Source organism: Eriocheir sinensis, chromosome 23, assembly GCF_024679095.1.
Source record: "Eriocheir sinensis breed Jianghai 21 chromosome 23, ASM2467909v1, whole genome shotgun sequence".
Classification (NCBI taxonomy): domain Eukaryota; kingdom Metazoa; phylum Arthropoda; class Malacostraca; order Decapoda; family Varunidae; genus Eriocheir; species Eriocheir sinensis.
In genome coordinates this window covers 19,481,732-19,501,963 of record NC_066531.1, presented here as the reverse complement: position 1 = coordinate 19,501,963, position 20,232 = coordinate 19,481,732, and the positions used below count along the sequence as shown (strand labels likewise).

The window sequence follows — 20,232 nt, the reverse complement described above, 5'->3', positions numbered from 1 at the left end:
GTGATTGCTTAGTCTATTCCATTCCAGAGAAAGAGAGAGAGAGAGAGAGAGAGAGAGAGAGAGAGAGGGGCCACACACGTCATGGAAGTGGGCGGAGCTTGAGAACCAGCCGGCGAATCAGAGAGGAGTGCGGCGCGGGGCTAGAAAACTGTACCTACCATTGTAAATATATAAAGGATGTATAAAGGAATTGTACTGTACTGTATTCATGCCCTGCCTGTGATTCTTCTGTCTCTTCCCTGCTGCAGGATAATGTCTGAGGGCGGCAGTCGGGGCGACGTGGCAATGAGGGTGATCGCGAAAGTCCACAGGGCGGGGGTCACGCCGGAGGAGATGGCGGCCGGCTACGACGAGTGGTCCGAGAACTACGAGGAGATGGTGAGAGAGAGAGAGAGAGAGAGAGAGAGAGAGAGAGAGAGAGAGAGAGAGAGAGAGAGATGCCTTCGGTACCAAGTGCCTACGCAGAATCATGGGGTATCGCTGGAATGATTTTGCGTTAAACCGGCGACTACTCCTTGAGGTCCGGGAGTGAAGTGATGCGGCCCCTGGGGTACCCACCTGTAATCACCCGCTTCCCCGTCCCCTTAGATGATCTGGAAAGGCGGGTACCGTGGCCCCGCCATCACGCTGGAAGAGGCGCTGCGTTGGGTACCCCCGGAGCGGCGAGCTAAGGCCAGGGTGCTGGACGTGGCCGCTGGGACGGGCTGCGTGGGCCGCGAACTCCACCGGGAAGGCTTCAGGTGGGTGCCGCAGGGCCGCAGACAGGGAGATGTCCGGTCACCATACTTAAATATCCTCCAGTCCACTCCCTCCTGCCTGCCAGTGCCTCAGCCTCAACACGAGTCTAACGCCAAGAGATGAAGATGATGTGTTGGAAATTACAGCTGCTTGTGTAGAGGCAGGGGCGCTGAGTGGGAACTGGGAGCGGGCAAGCTACCGTCGCTGCACTAACTATGTGATTGCTTAGTCTATTCCATTCCAGAGAGAGAGAGAGAGAGAGAGAGAGAGAGAGAGAGAGAGAGGAGAGGCACACTTGCCATGGAGGTGGGCGGAGCTTGAGAGCCAGCAAATCAGCGAGGAGTGCGGCGCGGGGCTAGAAAATGTACCTACCATTGTAAATATATAAAGGATGTATAAAGGAATTGTACTGTACTGTATTCATGCCCTGCCTGTGATTCTTCTGTCTCTTCCCTGCTGCAGGATAATGTCTGAGGGCGGCAGTCGGGGCGACGTGGCAATGAGGGTGATCGCGAAAGTCCACAGGGCGGGGGTCACGCCGGAGGAGATGGCGGCCGGCTACGAGTGGTCCGAGAAAACATGAGGAGATGGTGAGAGAGAGAGAGAGAGAGAGAGAGAGAGAGAGAGAGAGAGAGAGAGAGAGAGAGAGAGAGAGAGAGATGCCTTCGGTACCAAGTGCCTACGCAGAATCATGGGGTATCGCTGGAATGATTTTGCGTTAAACCGGCGACTACTCCTTGAGGTCCGGGAGTGAAGTGATGCGGCCCCTGGGGTACCCACCTGTAATCACCCGCTTCCCCGTCCCCTTAGATGATCTGGAAAGGCGGGTACCGTGGCCCCGCCATCACGCTGGAAGAGGCGCTGCGTTGGGTACCCCCGGAGCGGCGAGCTAAGGCCAGGCAAAATCTAAACACGTTAGGTCAGGCGGGACGAGCCCGCGCGCGCAGGTGACAGGTGGTGATGACGTCACGTGTGGGCCAAGGAGGGCGTCGGCCGGAGCCGCTCCTACTCTGTCTTTCGCAATATTTAGGAACAGTTAATTTTCTCTCCTTTGCGGATCAGTGGTTCGATGTTATGAATTCACATATGTATGGGGATAAACAACAGCGCTGTGCATTTGGTATGCATTTGGAACTGCAGGAAGACATACTGCTTCGAATGGTAAACCTAATGTCAACTATGAGAGTAAAGAACTCTAGATCTAGATCACTCTACGCTTTTCAAAAGGGGATAATTTTATCTTGCAAGTCGCTCATAGGACTCTTTGAAATGCTGAAACAAAGTCATCAACTTGATTTCATAATGACTAGGAGGTTGAATCAAGACTGCCTAGAAAATTTATTTGGCTGTATCAGGCAGATGGGCAGCACTCATGATCACGAGATGCTGTTAGTTTTAAGTACAGGTTAAAGAAGATCATGTTGGGTAGAGAGGTTGCTTTGGTTAGTGAAAAGAGTAATGTAAGCCAAAATGAAGAACTTTGTGATTCTTTTTTGGCTAAAGTACCCAGTAAAACACAGAGTAAATCAGACTCTCGCGATCGCGAACTTGCACTGGAAATCTGCCTAACTAGTCTTCTGTTTAAAGATATGGAGTTAGATACGGAAGCGGTGGGCGATGAAGTGTCTGTGGACTTGCATGAAAACCAAGAAAATATGGAAAATGTGAATGTATTGGAGTCAGCTAGTACAGTCATAGAAGAACAGTCTCTACAGTATATTGGCGGCTACATTGTGAAAAAGTTTTCAATGAAATACCCAAATCTAGGACATGTGGCAGAGAACTGTGGGTCGCCAACTAACTCATGGACTGAAATGATCAGTAGAGGTCATTTATATATATATATATATTTTTTTTTTTACAGCAAAGGAGACAGCTCAAGAGCACAAAAAAGTAAACATTAATAAAAAAAAAAAGCCCGCTACTCGCTGCTCCTAAAAAGAATCCAAAGAGGTGGCCGAAAGATAAGTCAGTTTCGGGAGGAGAGGTTTCCTGATACCCTCCTCTTGAAAGAGTTCAAGTCGTAGGCAGGAGGAAATACAGATGAAGGAAGATTGTTCCAGAGTTTACCAGCGTGAGGGATGAAAGAGTGAAGATGCTGGTTAACTCTTGCATAAGGGGTTTGGACAGTATAGGGATGAGCATGAGTAGAAAGTCGAGTGCAGCAGGGCCGCGGGAGGGGGGGAGGCATGCAGTTAGCAAGTTCAGAAGAGCAGTCAGCGTGGAAATATCGATAGAAGATAGAAAGAGAGGCAACATTGCGGCGGAATTTAAGAGGTAGAAGACTATCAGTATGAGGAGGAGAGCTGATGAGACGAAGAGCCTTTGCCTCCACTCTGTCCAGAAGAGCTGTGTGAGTGGAGCCCCCCCACACATGAGATGCATACTCCATACGAGGGCGGACAAGGCCCCTGTATATGGACAGCAACTGTGCAGGGGAGAAGAACTGGCGGAGACGGTACAGAACGCCCAGCCTCGAGGAAGCTGATTTAGTAAGAGATGAGATATGAAGTTTCCAGTTGAGATTTTGAGTTAAGGATAGACCGAGGATGTTTAGTGTTGAGGAAGGTGATAGCTGGGTGTTGTCAAAGAATAGGGGATAGTTGTTTGGAAGATTGTGTCGAGTGGATAGGTGGAGAAACTGTGTTTTGAGGCGTTGAAGGACACCAGGTTCTTCTTGCCCCAATCGGAAATAATAGTAAGGTCTGAGGCTAAGCGTTCTGCAGCCTCCAGCCTTGAGTCGTTAAGTTCCTGAAGGGTGGGTCTTCTATTAAAGAAGTTGAATAATGCAGAGTGGAATCATCGGCGTAGGAATAGATAGGACAGTTCGTTTTGGAAAGAAGATCATCAATGAACAACAGAAAAAGAGTGGGAGATAGGACAGAACCCTGTGGGACACCACTGTAAATAGATTTAGGGGAAGAACAGTGACCGTCTACCACGGCAGAAATAGAACGGTCAGAAAGGAAACTGGAGATAAAGGTACAGAGAGGATAGAATCCGTAGGAGGGTAGTTTAGAAAGCAAAGATTTGTGCCAGACCCTATCAAAAGCTTTTGATATGTCCAGCGCAATAGCAAAAGTTTCACCGAAACGGCTAAGAGAGGATGACCAAGAGTCAGTTAAGAAGGCTAGGAGATCACCAGTAGAACGCCCCATGCGGAACCCATACTGGCGATCAGATAGAAGGTCAGAAGTGGAAAGGTGCTTTTGAATCTTACGGTTAAGGATTGATTCAAAAGCTTTAGATAGACAAGAAAGTAAAGCAATAGGACGGTAGTTTGAGGGATTGGAGCGGTCACCCTTCTTAGGTACAGGCTGTGTGAAGGCATACTTCCAGCAAGAAGGAAAGGTAGATGTTGACAGGCAGAGGCGAAAGAGTTTGACCAGGCAGGGTGACAGCACGGAGGCACAGTTTTTAAGGACAATAGGAGGCACTCCATCAGGTCCATAAGCCTTCTGAGGATTGAGGCCAGAGAGGGCATAGAAAACATCATTTTGAAGAATCTTTATAACAGGCATAAAGGAGTCAGAGGGGGGATGAGTAGGAGGAATATGCCCAGAATCGTCCAGAGTGGAGTTTTTAGAAAAGTTTGAGAGAAGAGTTCAGCTTTAGAGATAGATGTGACACCGGTGTTGCCGTCAGGACTGAGGAGTGGAGGAAAGATGAAGAAGTGAAGTTGGAGGAGATGTTTTGGCTAGATGCCAGAAGTCACGGGAAGAGTTAGAGAAAGCAAGGTTTTGACATTTTCTATTAATGAAAGAATTTTGGTTAGTCGGAGAATAGATTTGGCACGATTTCGGGCAGAAATGTAAAGTTCATAATTAGCATTAGTTTGAAGGCTTTGGTATCTTTGTGAGCTACCTCTCTATCATTGACAGCACGAGAACAAGAGTGATTTAACCAATGCTTTTTAGGGTGAGGTAGAGAAAGAACGAGGAATGTATGCCTCCATTCCAGAGACAATCACCTCTGTGATGCGCTGAGCACACACAGAGGGTCTCTATCCTGGAAGCAATAATCATTCCACGGGAAATCGGAAAAGTACATCCTCAGGTCGTCCCACCGAGCTGAAGCAAAATGCCAGAAGCATCGCCTCTTCGGTGGGTCCAGAGGATGTACAGGAGCGATAGGACAGGATGCAGAAATAAGTGTTTGACAGAATAAGCAGAAGGGTTTGAGGTAAGGAAGAGGTCTAGAATGTTGGGCCGATCTCCAAGACGGTCAGGAATACGTGTAGGGTGCTGGACCAACTGCTCTAGGTCGTTGAGGATAGCAAAGTTGTAGGCTTGTTCACCAGGATGGTCAGTGAAAGAGGATGAAAGCCAAAGCTGGTGGTGAACATTGAAATCTCCTAGGATGGAGATTTCAGCGAAGGGAGAGTGGGTCAAGATGTGCTCCACTTTAGAATTCAAATAGTCAAAGAATTTTACATAGTTGGTAGAGTTAGGTGAGAGATAAACAGCACAGATGTATTTAGTAATAGAATGACAGTGAAGTCTTAACCAGATGGTGGAAAATTCAGAAGAGTCAAGGTCGTGGGCACGAGAGCAAGTGATGTCGTTGCGCACGTAGGCGCAACATCCAGCCTTCTGATAGCTTTTCTTCCCAGTTAAGTACTATGAGGGCAGTATTTAAAGCCGTTCATGGTGAAGAGCTGAGGGCAGGCACTGAGTGTGTACAAACTCTTACTGCAGAAATGGAACGTGCAGGAGTACATGTGTCATCTGAAGTCATTGCATTTTTTGCTAGAATATCTATCTTCTTTAGGATGAGGCACCTGAATAAAATGATCAAACAGAACAAACAGAAGAGACAGAATGCACTTATTCGCGATGAATGTAGGGGAATGGCAAGGAAGAAAATGAAAATGATAACATAGGCTACATATGCTGTAAATATATACATATGCTGTAAATAATATTTTATGTTCATGTAAATAACTGTTAAGTAGCAATAAAGACACCTGCAGTACGAAGACTTTACCCCTTACTCGACCTTTCCAAAACGCCTACTGAAGGACTCACATCCCCAATTGAGTAAAATTTAATAAATATTTAGGATAAGTAAAGAAAAAACAGAGAGAATATTGTTTAAAGAACTCAAAACCCAGCTGAAAACTGCAGCAGAATCCAGCCGCTGGCCCACGCGTGACGTCACTGCGCGGACCAGGCTGACATTAGCCACCAGGCCGCCCGACCTAACGTGTTTAGATTTTGAGGCCAGGGTGCTGGACGTGGCCGCTGGGACGGGCTGCGTGGGCCGCGAACTCCACCGGGAAGGCTTCAGGTGGGTGCCGCAGGGCCGCAGACAGGGAGATGTCCGGTCACCATACTTAAATATCCTCCAGTCCACTCCCTCCTGCCTGCCAGTGCCTCAGCCTCAACACGAGTCTAACGCCAAGAGATGAAGATGATGTGTTGGAAATTACAGCTGCTTGTGTAGAGGCAGGGGCGCTGGGTGGGAACTGGGAGCGGGCAGGAGCGGCATTACTATAGTCCATCAACTCTAACTTAAAATTGAGCCCTGTGGCTTGGCCCGGGGAAACCCCCATTGTTTACAGATCTAGCGATGACCTGCGCATGACGTTTTGTCTCACTGTTAGTCTGTACGTTATCTATTTATGGAATTTACATACATTCATAATACGACTGCGTGGTGTTATGAATGGCTTGGGATTAGAGGGATTGATTGATTGATTGATATAGAGTTTCTTTCATGGCGCCGCAACATCTTGGTCATATGGCACCGGAGTAATAAAATGGAAGGCAAATAATTAAAATAATATAAGGGTGATAAGAGTTATTAGGAAGATAGTTTTGAAATGGTCCATTCAGATATAGCACTAGTTTAAAATATAATAAAATGTTTATTAAAAATGCATTAGTGAAATACAAAGAACTTTCTATGAAGAGACCCTACAAGAGATGGAGGATGCCCATCTCCTGCAGATACCCCATGACGTCATGTCCAGGGGTGAACGCCTTTTCACCCAGCATTAGGGAAAGGGAAAAATTCCCATGTACATCACGACACCGGGAGAGGTACTGCTCTCGCAGATCCCGCAGACTGGGGCACTCGACCTGGGATTAGAGGGAAAGACAACGACTCAGTAAACCTTCCATATCACTTGGCAACGTGGCTCATGCAACTTTGCCGCCTGACGGACCTTGGCAACAGGCGCAAGGCCGCACCATTCAACGTTACGCCACAATGGACAAATGAAGTAGATCTCACTCTTGCGCCCTGCGCAGCCATGCAGAGAGAGAGAGAGAGAGAGAGAGAGAGAGAGAGATACCCTCTCTGAGGAGAGTAATGGAGTGATGTGGCACCAGCGCGATCTCGTGGGGAATCCTTGTGTCGCTCCCAAGGGCTCAAGCTAAAATCGATAGGCTATACTATGTTAGGAATTAGGCCAGTTAACCGGGGGACTAGACAAATTAACTATTTCCCTTATGGAACTAGTCTCGGGCCGAGAGTTCAAGCCAACTATGAGTATCGTCTGAGCTCAAATAAGCCTTCGATGTTACTTGAATACTTCGGTCATCGGCTCCCAAACCGAGACATAATCAACTTATTCACTGCCTTAAGACTAACCATATTTACCATGAAAGGAATAACAATAGTGAAATGTTTCCTTTCATGAAATAATAACTAATTGTTCTTGCTGAATTAAAATTAAAGAGCAAGGGTAATTTAACCGATGGAAAAGAGAGGAAAGCCACGCCACCTGGCGAGAGAAATTAAAATTATCGCTTCAGACCCACGTGGTTGGTTTTCTCTCACTCCACCACCGGCCTTCACAAAGTAAAGACCAAGGCACTGCAGCCCACCCATTAAATCGGACGCAGTGTGCCTTCTATTAACTGACTGAGGGATACTACACCCGGCAACGAGACTTCAGAGACAACAATATCTTTTGAAACCCGCTTCTCAGCTAAGTGCCCCCAGCAGTTATTTGAGACAGACAGATTTCACTACACGGATCCGGTAGGATTATTATTTGTTCGGCTGTCTGGAGTTACTTGTTGGATACCTTCACCACCTAAAAGCTGGTAAGCACTTGTTTGTTTGGCATTGTCTGACGGGTGTGTTATTCACTTTGCGAGTGACCTAACTGTTGGGTAGGGTAAATTTACTGATTCCCAACAACGACTACTACTGCTATAACTTCTACTACTACTACAACTACTACAGCCGCTCCCACAGGCACATAGACGCTGTGGACCCGTCGGAGGGCATGATGAAGCAGCGGGAGACTGGCATCTATACGAACGACTTCCTGGAGTTTATCGGCAGCGGACACTCCACCGTGCCCAAAGGTATTAGTAGTTTTTTTTTACATCAAAGGACACGGCTCAAGGGCAACAAAAGAGTATAAAAAAAGCTACTCGCCGCTCCATAAAAGATAAAAGTAAAGAGTAGCCAAAATAGAGGTCAATTTCGAGAGGAGAGGTGTCTTGATACACTTCTTGAAACATGTCAAGTCATAGACAGGGGGAAATACAGACGAAGGAAGGTTGTTCCAGAGTTTACCGCTTCCATAAGGGTTTTGGATAGTATAGGGATGAGCATGAGTAGAAAGTCGTGTGCAGCGGGACCGCGGGAGGGAGGGAGGCATGCAGTTAGCAAGTTCAGAAGAGCAGTCATCATGAAGATATCGATAAAAGATAGAAAAAGAGGCAACATAGCGGCGGAATTTAATTAAGAGGTAGAAGGTTGTCAGTAAGAGGAGGAGAACTGATGAGACGAAGAGCCTTAGACTTCACTCTGTCCAGGAGAGCTGTGTGAGTGGAATTATTGTTATTGTTGTTGTTTCATATGTAAAGATTAATATACGTATTTTTCTTTTACATCTCTCTCTCTCTCTCTCTCTCTCTCTCTCTCTCTCTCTCTCTCTCTCTCTCTCTCTCTCTCTCTCTCTCTCTCTCTCTCTCTCTCTCAGACACATACGACCTGGTGGTCACTTCGGGCGGTATGGGCGAAGGTAACATCTCACACAGTGGCCTCGACGACCTGGTGCGCGTCGCAAAGAACGGTGAGTGAGTAAGTGAGCCTGCGTGCCTGCGTGCGTGCGTGCGTGCGTGAGTGAGTGTGAGTGTGAAAGTGTTTTTACAAAAAAGGAGACAGCTCAATGGCAAAAAAAAAAAATAATAAAAAAAAGCCCGCTACTCGCTGCTCCTGAGAAAAGAAAATCAAAGAGATGGCCGAAAGATAGGTAAAATTCGGGAGATGTGTCCTGACATTCTCCTCTTGAAAGAGTTCAATTCCTAGGCAGGAGTAAATACAGTGAAGGAAGATTGTTTCACAGTTTACGTGCGTGTGGGATGAACGAGTAAAGATGCTGGTTAAGTCTTGCACAAGGGGTTTGGACAGTATAGGGATGAACATGAGTAGAAAGTCGTGTGCAGCAGGGCCGCGGGAGGGAAGGAGGCCTTCAGTTAGCAAGTTCAGAAGAGCAGTCAGCGTGAAAATAGCGATAGAAGATAAAAGAGGCAACATCGCGACGGAATTTATGAAGTAGAAAACTATCAGTTGGAAGAGGAGGCTGATGAGACGAAGAGCCTTAGACTTCGCGCTGTCCAGAAAAGGTGTGAGTGGAGCACCTCCCCCACGTGAGATGCATACTCCATACGAGGGCGGACAAGGCCCTGTATATGGACAGCAACTGTGCAGGGAGAAGAACTGGATGAGACGATACAGAACGCCCAACCTCGAGGAAACTGATTTAGCGAGTGGAAATCTGAAGTTTCCAGTTGAGATTTTGAGTTAAGAATAGACCGAGGATATTTAGTGTTGAAGAAGGTGACAACTGAGTGTTGTTGAAGAATAGCGGATAGGTGTTTGGAAGATTGTGTCGAGTTGATAGGTGGGGAAATTGAGTTTTTGAGGCATTGAAGGACACAAGGTTTCTTCTACCCCAATCGGAAATGATTGCAAGGTGTGAGGTTAAGCGTTCTGCAGCCTCCAGTCTGGAGTCGTGTGTGAAGTTGAATAATGCAGAGTGGAGTCGTCGGCGTATGAGTGGACAGGACAGTTTGTTATTTTAAGAAGATCACTGATGAATAACAAGAAGAGAGTGGCTGATAGGACAGAGCCCTTTGGAACACAACTGTTGATAGGTTTAGGGGAAGAACAGTGACCGTCTACCACCGCAGAGATACAACGGCCGGAAAGGAAACTGGAGATAAAGGAACAGAGAGAGGGATAGAATCTGAAAGAGGGCAGTTTAGAAAGTAAAGACTTGTGCCAGACTCTATCGAAGGCTTTCGATATGTCTAGCGCAACTGAGAAAGTTTCACCGAAATGGCTAAAAGAGGATGACCAAGAGTCAGTTAAGAGAGCAAGAAGATCGCCAGTAGAACGCCCATTGCAGAACCCATACTGGCGATCAGATAGAAGGTTGGAAGTGGAAAGGTGCTTTTGAATCTTCCGGTTAAGGATTGATTCAAAACCTTTAGATATACATGAAAGTAAAGCTATAGGGCGGTAGTTTGAGGGATTGGAACGGTCACCCTTCTTAGGCACAGGCTGTACAAAGGCATACTTCCAACAGGAAGGATAGGTAGATATTGATAGGCAGAGACGAAAGAGTTTGACCAGGCAGGGTGTCAGCACGGAAGCACAGTTTTTAAGGACAATAAGAGACTCCATCAGGTCCATAAGCCTTCTGAGAGTTGAGGCCAGAGAGGGCATAGAAAACATCATTTGGAAGAATCTTAATAACGGCCATAAAGGAGTCAGAGGGGGGGTGAGTAGGAGGAATATGCCCAGAATCGTCCAGGGTGGAGTTCTTACAGAAAGTTTGAGCCTTAGAGACAGATGAGACGGCAGTGCTTCCGTCAGGGTTAAGGAAAAGAGGGAAAGAGTAAGAAGTGAAATTGGAGGAGACATTTTTGGCTAGATGCCAGAAGTCACGAGAAGAATTAGAAGAAGCAAGGTGTTGACATTTTCTATTGATTAAAGCAGTTTTGGTAAGTCAGAGAATAGATTTGGCCCGATTCCGGGCTGAAATTTAAAAGCCATAGTTAGCGGGAGTTCGAAGGCTCTGGAACTTTTTGTGAGCTGCCTCTCTATCTTTAATAGAATGAGAACAAGCACGATTAAACCAAGGATTTTTAGTATGAGGAGTAAAAAAAGAACGTGGAATGTATGCCTCCATTCCAAGGACAATCACCTCTGAGATGCGCTGGGCACAAAGAGGGGTCTCTCTCCTGGAGGCAGTAATCATTCCACGGGAAATCGGAAAAGTACATCCTCAGGTTGTAACGGTGTAACGCTTGGTTGCGGGGACTTGCGGGCGTGAAGGGAAACTCTTGCTGTCTTAGAAGAAATATATTCTTAACCTAAGATACAGCGTAGCATGGGTGAGAGAGACGAGACGCTAGGTGTGTGTCGTGCGAGCTCTCACGAAGGAGTGACGAGTTTCAGAGTGGAAAATAATGAAGTTACAATTGGTCACGTATGTCAAGGTGACCTCTAAGCTTGATGAAATGCTTTGTATACAAACTGAGATGGTAAACACTGACAGCTGACATTCCTACAAGGTGGCGTGATCTATCTGTCGTGGATTTTTTCCATTGATATTGCATGCCTAATCCGTGGTGATAATAAGTAATAATAATAATAATACATTGATATACTACAATTACTATAACACTGTTCGGTCACCTACCGCTGATCGCGACCTCGCGACACCCCCAAAAAAATATAATTAGTAGTGGACCCGATATAGTGTGAACATGTTGAGCAGACTGCTTATGGGACAAGTATATGAAAACAATGGCTAAGCAGGAATACTCGTGTAGTAATGACATAAATAATGAGAGGCAACACCAGCGGGTGCGACATAAATCAGAGAAATAATCTCTAAATGGAGAAACATAAAGACACAAGTATCTGTAGTTAACAAGTGGCATAGTTACAGAACATGAAATGCTCATCCAGATTCCAAAAAATAAGAAGAACAACAACAATAGGTGGGAACATAGTACAATGTAAGGTACAGGAGCAGGAGAAATGACAGATTTCTTGCCTTTGTCTTAGGTGAGAAAAAAAAATTACCTAGCCAGTGGCTTCCCTGCATCCTGTCGCCTTGTCTGAACCACCAAATAATCGTGCAGGACAGAGTTCCTCCTAATAAGGTAGCACATGACGACGAGACTGACGAACATCAGAAACATTGGCCCAAAACTTCCAGGGTACAAGTAGGTGAGGTGCAAGTATTCAGGCAGCGTTTCCTCCAGGGTTTCTGCAAACTCTGTTTCGTTTGCGAAAGATAATGAATTAAGGGAATTAGTCACATAAGAGATGCTGGAGAAATGAATGTTATCGAAAGACCGCAGAGGAAACACTCGATGGGAAATATTGGCCATGAACACCAGACGGATCCGGGACGGGTACGTTATGTTAGTGGAGCGGATATAGCATGCTTCCGCTATGGCATAGTGACCAGTAACCCGTTGATAAGTGGTACCCTCCGGGCAGATTACAGATACATAGAAGGACTGAGGAAAATAGAAATATTGCAGACCCTGAAAGTTCTTATGGAAAACAGGTGTTGGTGGTAGTTGCTTGTAAGGGCACAGGGAAAGAGCGTCAGACGCGTTCACTCGGGTGAGGGCGATCTCGCACACTCCTCCCCGACCGGTAGGAAGGCAAAAAGAGACGCAGAGCAATAGAATCGCCTGAAGACCGTTTCCTTGCAATATTGCAAGAGTGAGTAGCTACCCGTTGAATACAGAGCGAAATCCTCCGCGATTAAGAAAAGAGACGGGTACGTGTCCAGGGCTAACACACTGTCCTTGGCGGAAAAGGGAAATGGAACAATTTCATGGGCCTCAAACACGTCCGCCGTCTGAAACGGAACATGAATGATTATGGCATCGGGCATGAGGGTGGACTCGATCAAGGGGTAAAAATATTGACTCATGTCTGGGGTGAATAAAGGCTTGAGACTATAATTTTGATACCCGATATGGATAGTCGTTCTCAAATTGTGTAGAGGGAACAAGGCAGGTGTGACTCTACCGTGCGCCGCATCTACCATGCTGCTAATAACCTGCTGATTTGCCGTTGCGACAGAGTTAATGACGTTTTCCAGTACATGCAAGGCCTGATCTAGGAGGAGAAACTGATTCACCTGGTCGATCTGCTTGACAACTATGTTGATAACCTCTACCATCTTATTTGTTTGCTCTAGCAGTTCCTCAATGTGAGTATGCAATCGCGCAAGTTTTCTACAATTGGCGTTGATCACCCTGCGATTTCGGGCAGCAAAGGAAAGTACATGAGAGTAGTGGTCCCGCAAATCGCGCACGTTCTCGTCGGTTGCCGTACCGAAGAGGAACTTGAGGCGGACTCAACGATGTTGAGCAACCCCCTCTTTACCCGAGAGTGAACTGAGTGAAAACAATAATCCATGTCTACCTCATAAACTTTTTGCCGTAAGAACAGAATCCTATCCTCCAGTAGTTGAAAAATATTCAGAGTTGGTACTAGAAGATGCCTTTGATTCCTTAGTCTTCGTTACCCGTATGGCGTCTGCCATACCGAGTAGTTTTTCTGAGACTATCCTGATTGTGTCTGTGGTGTTGGTCAAGGAAGTATATAGATATTTTACGAGGAGCACATCTTCTATGAGGAAGACCTCTCCTGTGTGTGCCGTGAGGGCGCCAGGCTTCAGGTGGATGGGTGTCGTTGCAAGCAGGGAGCCGAGGTACAACAAGATGATCACAAAACGCAACATCATGATCTGAAAGTGGTGGGAATGAAGTATTTAAACTCGTGGTCTCAAGTTATAGCTATGGGTGTTGGGATTATCTTGTTGATCATTTGACTCTGAGGGAATTACCAATATCAAGGTCCAAAGGTGAGGAATTACTTTCAGACGATCACTGTGAACTTCTAGACTAACTCCACTATTTGACTCAAGAACCTCGAACCTATTATTTCCCTGACATTCCGAACAACACGGTAAGGACCCACAAATTTTACCCCAGTTTTGAACTTTCCGCTTGCTTAATCATGACTGTGTCACCCTCTTTTAATTCCACCGGGACGGCCTGTTTGTTTGTTTTGGCATCATTTCAACCTTTGTAGCGTTTAACGTACACCTAACCTCAGGTGTATCTTGGAAATCATATGCATCTGCTGTTGAGCGTACCTATCAATGGTGTATAAAGGTTGGTGTGGTTTTGTTAGGAAGTCGTACGGAAGACGTTTCTCCACCCCATATAAGATGTGGTAGGGAGACTTCCCCGTAGAGTCGTTTACAGACGTAATTATGGAATCCGCTACGTGCGATAGCCCATCCTCCCAGTTATCGGGGAGTTCGGTCACGCTAGGCCGGAGGACCTGTAAGATTTTCCTATTAGCCCTCTCCGCCAACCCATTAGCAGCTGGGTGGTAAGCTGTGATGAAGGATTGCGTGATTTTACCTGAGCGCATATTTCGCTCAATACTGTTCCTAAACTCGGTGCCAATGTCACTCAAAAGAATTAGAGGAGACGAATGTGGACACAACACGTGAGTCACGAGGGCATGGGCAACGCGTGTGGCTGTCTTGTCCTTGAGAGGCGCTAGAACTAGAAACCTAGAGAACTGGTCGACGCACAACAATAAGTAGCGCGAACCATGTTGGCTCTGGGGGAGCTGTAATAAGTCTATATTAACAACATCCCATGGCGCCTCTGGTACTGGGTATTGCAACATAGGTGCTGGCCCTTTTACGAACCCCTTGTGCTTAGCACAAACGACGCAATGTGCGACATGTGTTTCTACATCAACTCGTAATGTGGGCCAGTAGAATTTTCGTCTGGTGACAGATAGCGTCTTGTCTCTTCCTGGGTGACCCGCAATGGGTGTGATATGGCCTGTTGGCATGCAATATAGGTGAACGTGTCCGAAGATTTTTCCAATCTCTTTAATGAACTTAGGTATTATTACCCTTACATTAGTGCATAATTCCTCAAGGTATTGTATTCCTCCCACTTATATATCAAGTGTAGTGAGGTTATAGTGAAGATATAATGAAGCTTATATTACTTTATGGGATATGCTTCCATCATTCAGCTTCATATGAAATTAAAGCTTAGAGTCTAGGGAACAAAACTTATAGGATACATTTCATCAAACTCATACCTCTGATTTTTATTAATTTCTCTGTGTACTTAAGGAAAAAATGCTGCAAAATTCAGGTTTCATAAATCAAAGAAAAATTTATTTTCAAATTTCTTTTATTTTTATCTATAGAAAATGAAGAACACAATGTTTTCTTTCAAATAAAAAAAAGACTACAAAAATCCCATGAAAATAACCGAAGATATTGGCAAAAGAAAGAACAAAACATAAACTTTACAGGAGAAGGTGTTTAAATCACACCTCTGCCATTGTTAAAAGGCGCCAGCCTCATAGTCTCCCTGTCTGTCCCTTTAACCACGTTTTTTTCACTGCCCTCTCCTTCTCGCACTCTGTCTCTCCTTTGGAGGCAGACTTTTGAATATTAGTAAATGGCTCTCCAAGGAGGGGAACAACAAATCATTCTTCATAGCCAACATTGTAGTCTCGGACGGCTTGGGCAACACTGAACTCAAGAATATTCTTGTTGGCATTCTTATATTTTGAGCAATAACGCCAGATTCTTGAGTGTAAATGCTCATTCGGGTTTTGCGTTTTTTACAGTAGACAAGCAGATAAAATCTTGTCAGAAGTCAGTCTTCTGTATTCTCCCCAAACCTTCTGACGAAGTTCACTTGGCAGTAGGAAACTGACTTTCATGTTCTTGTGGGATGGTATTGGCTTGTTGTTTGCGATTGCTTTCTGGTAAAAGCAATAACTGTCAGGTGTCTTAGGGCATAAGTGATGTTGAGGATTATTATCAGACGATGAACAGTGGAGGAATGATGCATAAATGTCCTTTCTAAGCGCCTCCACTGTCCCTCCAACATGACGTCTAATTGCAGCAGTATATAGTATTTCTGTAGCTTGGCGATTACAAAGTCTGTCAGCTTTCCTTTCCCTCCCATCTCCTTTACTCTTCTAGTTTTTCCTGTTTTTGTTTTCTTTTCTGTTATTACTTGTTCTCTTACTTTTCTTAGTGCTGTGCCTAGTCTCTTTCCCACATGATTTATACATTCACCTTTTTCTATTTCAATTCCATTGTATGGTCCTTTTCCATCATTCAACGCACACACCGCATTATAGGCTGAACTATCACCATCTGAGATAAATACAGTATACCTCATATCATTGTCCAAACTCCTACTAAATAACTTCATAGCTGCTGCAGCTTCCATCCCTCCCGAACTTCCTTCATAGTTTTTCATACATTGTTCACTATGATTTTTCAACCATTCATCAAACTCTTCTTGACTCACTTTCTTTTGCTCCAAACCTTTTTTTTTCTTTCCACACACTTCACAAAATTTACTGAGTACATCATAATCTAAAACACATGCAGAGTCAGCGTCGATGATAGCACCAACAGCTAGCAGACTCGTATGTCCTCGTTTCTGCCATGACCCGTCAAATATTACTTTCATGTCATAAATTCCATGCTGGTCAGGTACATAATGTTGTTTGCTGCTTCAATACTCTTTTTAATATTTCTTTTGCCTTTTCCTTTGTTTTCTCAAGTGCTAGCGACTGGAAGTTTGCATAATTTTTTATACAGAGGCTTCATACTCATGTTCTCAGTCAATTTATGAAACCCTGCATAGCCTAAACCTACATCCATTGTACTGTACACAATGGCGTTCGTCACTAGAGTGTCTTTCACATCTGAATCACCATACTTTTACCACACTCTGCACACTCTAAGTCAATTTTATGGTCCAAGAACTTGTTCACAAAGCTCACATTTAGTTTCCCAAAGCAGTGACTGCAAGTAACATGTGTAAATAATTCTTCAAGATAACTTTTTTTCAAAATCAAGTTTTCGTCATCAACTGTGGTCTTGATTGAGGGTTGTGATGTCTGGTAAACTTCCAATTTCCTCTTCTTTGCTGACGAGGTTTGAGGTGAGAGGAGAACATGAGTAGTGTGAGGTGAGACTGAGTGCTGTGGCGGTGTAGGTTGGGTGTGGCTGTTAGAAGCATGCGAAGTGGCTGCAGGTGTGACGCGACCCTCCTTCGATGTTTCTCCTCCTTGTTTCTCTTTCAAGCACTCACACCTGCAGCCACTTCGCATGCTTCTACCAGCCACCCACCCTCCACCGCCACAGCACTCAGTCTCACCTCCACACTACTCATGTTCTCCTCTCACCTCAAACCTCGTCAGCAACTTCCAATTTCCTCGTCAGCAACTTCCAATTTCCTCTTCTTTGCTGACGAGGTTTGAGGTGAGAGGAGAACATGAGTAGTGTGAGGTGAGACTGAGTGCTGTGGCGGTGGAGGGTGGGTGTGGCTGGTAGAAGCATGCAGTGGCTGCAGGTGTGAGTGCTTGAAAGAGAAACAAGGAGGAGAAACATCGAAGGAGGGTCGCGTCACACCTGCAGCCACTTCGCATGCTTCTACCAGCCACACCCACCCTCCACCGCCACAGCACTCAGTCTCACTTCACACTACTCATGTTCTCCTCTCACCTCAAACCTCGTCAGCAAAGAAGAGGAAATTGGAAGTTTACCAGACATCACAACCCTCAATCAAGACCACAGTTGATGACGAAAACTTGATTTTGAAAAAAAGTTATCTTGAAGAATTATTTACACATGTTACTTGCAGTCACTGCTTTGGGAAACTAAATGTGAGCTTTGTGAACAAGTTCTTGGACCATAAAATTGACTTAGAGTGTGCAGAGTGTGGTAAAAAGTATGGTGATTCAGATGTGAAAGACACTCCAGTGACGAACGCCATTGTGTACAGTACAATGGATGTAGGTTTAGGCTATGCAGGGTTTCATAAATTGACTGAGAACATGAGTATGAAGCCTCTGTATAAAATTATATGCAAACTTCCAGTCGCTAGCACTTGAGAAAACAAAGGAAAAGGCAAAAGAAATATTAAAAAAGAGTATTGAAGCAGCAAAACAACATTATGTACCTGACCAGCATGGAATTTATGACATGAAAGTGATATATGACGGGTCGTGGCAGAAACGAGGCCATACGAGTCTGCTAGCTGTTGGTGCTATCATCGACGCTGACTCTGCATGTGTTTTAGATTATGAGGTAGTCAGTAAATTTTGTGAAGTGTGTGGAAAGAAAAAAAAAGGTTTGGAGCAAAAGAAAGTGAGTCAAGAAGAGTTTGATGAATGGTTGAAAAATCATAGTGAACAATGTATGAAAAACTATGAAGGAAGTTCGGGAGGGATGGAAGCTGCAGCAGCTATGAAGTTATTTAGTAGGAGTTTGGACAATGATATGAGGTATACTGTATTTATCTCAGATGGGGACAGTTCAGCCTATAATGCTGTGTGCAGTATGAATGATGGAAAAGGACCATACAATGGAATTGAAATAGAAAAAGGTGAATGTATAAATCATGTGGGAAAGAGACTAGGCACAGCACTAAGAAAAGTAAGAGAACAAGTAATAACAGAAAAGAAAACAAAAACAGGAAAAACTAGAAGAGTAAAGGAGATGGGAGGGAAAGGAAAGCTGACAGACTTTGTAATCGCCAAGCTACAGAAATACTATACTGCTGCAATTAGACGTCATGTTGGAGGGACAGTGGAGGCGCTTAGAAAGGACATTTATGCATCATTCCTCCACTGTTCATCGTCTGATAATAATCCTCAACATCACTTATGCCCTAAGACACCTGACAGTTATTGCTTTTACCAGAAAGCAATCGCAAACAACAAGCCAATACCATCCCACAAGAACATGAAAGTCAGTTTCCTACTGCCAAGTGAACTTCGTCAGAAGGTTTGGGGAGAATACAGAAGACTGACTTCTGACAAGATTTTATCTGCTTGTCTACTGTAAAAAACGCAAAACCCGAATGAGCATTTACACTCAAGAATCTGGCGTTATTGCTCAAAATATAAGAATGCCAACAAGAATATTCTTGAGTTCAGTGTTGCCCAAGCCGTCCGAGACTACAATGTTGGCTATGAAGAATGATTTGTTGTTCCCCTCCTTGGAGAGCCATTTACTAATATTCAAAAGTCTGCCCTCCAAAGGAGAGACAGAGTGCGCGAGAAGGAGAGGGCAGTGAAAAAAAACGTGGTTAAAGGGACAGACAGGGGAGACTATGAGGCTGGCGCCTTTTAACAATGGCAGCGCGGTGATTTAAAAACCGTCTCCTGTAAAGTTTATGTTTTGTTCTTTCTTTTGCCAATATCTTCGGTTATTTTCATGGGATTTTTGTAGTCTTTTTTTTATTTGAAAGAAAACATTGTGTTCTTCATTTTCTATAGATAAAAATAAAAGAAATTTGAAAATAAATTTTTCTTTGATTTATGAAACCTGAATTTTGCAGCATTTTTTCCTTAAGTACACAGAGAAATTAATAAAAAATCAGAGGTATGAGTTTGATGAAATGTATCCTATAAGTTTTGTTCCCTAGACTCTAAGCTTTAATTTCATATGAAGCTGAATGATGTGGAAGCATATCCCATAAAGTAATATAAGCTTCATTATATCTTCACTATAACCTCACTACACTTGATATATAAGTGGGAGGAATACAATACCTTGAGGAATTATGCACTAATGTAAGGGGTAATAATACCTAAGTTCATTAAAGAGATTGGAAAAAATCTTCGGACACGTTCACCTATATTGCATGCCAACAGGCCATATCACACCCATTGCGGGTCACCCAGGAAGAGACAAGACGCTATCTGTCACCAGACGAAAATTCTACTGGCCCACATTACGAGTTGATGTAGAAACACATGTCGCACATTGCGTCGTTTGTGCTAAGCACAAGGGGTTCGTAAAAGGGCCAGCACCTATGTTGCAATACCCAGTACCAGAGGCGCCATGGGATGTTGTTAATATAGACTTATTACAGCTCCCCCAGAGCCAACATGGTTCGCGCTACTTATTGTTGTGCGTCGACCAGTTCTCTAGGTTTCTAGTTCTAGCGCCTCTCAAGGACAAGACAGCCACACGCGTTGCCCATGCCCTCGTGACTCACGTGTTGTGTCCACATTCGTCTCCTCTAATTCTTTTGAGTGACATTGGCACCGAGTTTAGGAATACAGTATTGAGCGAAATATGCGCTCAGGTAAAATCACGCAATCCTTCATCACAGCTTACCACCCAGCTGCTAATGGGTTGGCGGAGAGGGCTAATAGGAAAATCTTACAGGTCCTCAGGCCTATCGTGAACGATCTCCACGATAACTGGGAGGATTGGCTATCGCACCTAGCCGCTTCCATAAATACGTCGGTAAACGACTCTACGGGGAAGTCTCCCTACCACATCTTATATGGGGTGGAGAAACGTCTTCCGTACGACTTCCTAACAAAACCACACCAACCTTTATACAACATTGATAGGTACGCGCAACAGCAGATGCATATGTTTTCCAAGATACACCTGAG

At 44.8% G+C, this 20,232-nt stretch overlaps 1 protein-coding gene across 1 annotated transcript; it reads left to right on the top strand.

Moving 5' to 3' along the window:
• Positions 1-269: 269 nt before the first annotated feature.
• On the top strand, positions 270-16,229 carry LOC127002595 (uncharacterized). Its single transcript, XM_050868679.1, has 4 exons — positions 270-378; positions 589-740; positions 7,948-8,025; positions 16,199-16,229. The coding sequence occupies exons 1-4, from the start codon at positions 286-288 to the stop codon at positions 16,227-16,229; spliced, it is 354 nt and encodes a 117-aa protein (XP_050724636.1). The 5' UTR covers positions 270-285.
• The last annotated feature ends 4,003 nt before the right edge of the window (positions 16,230-20,232 follow it).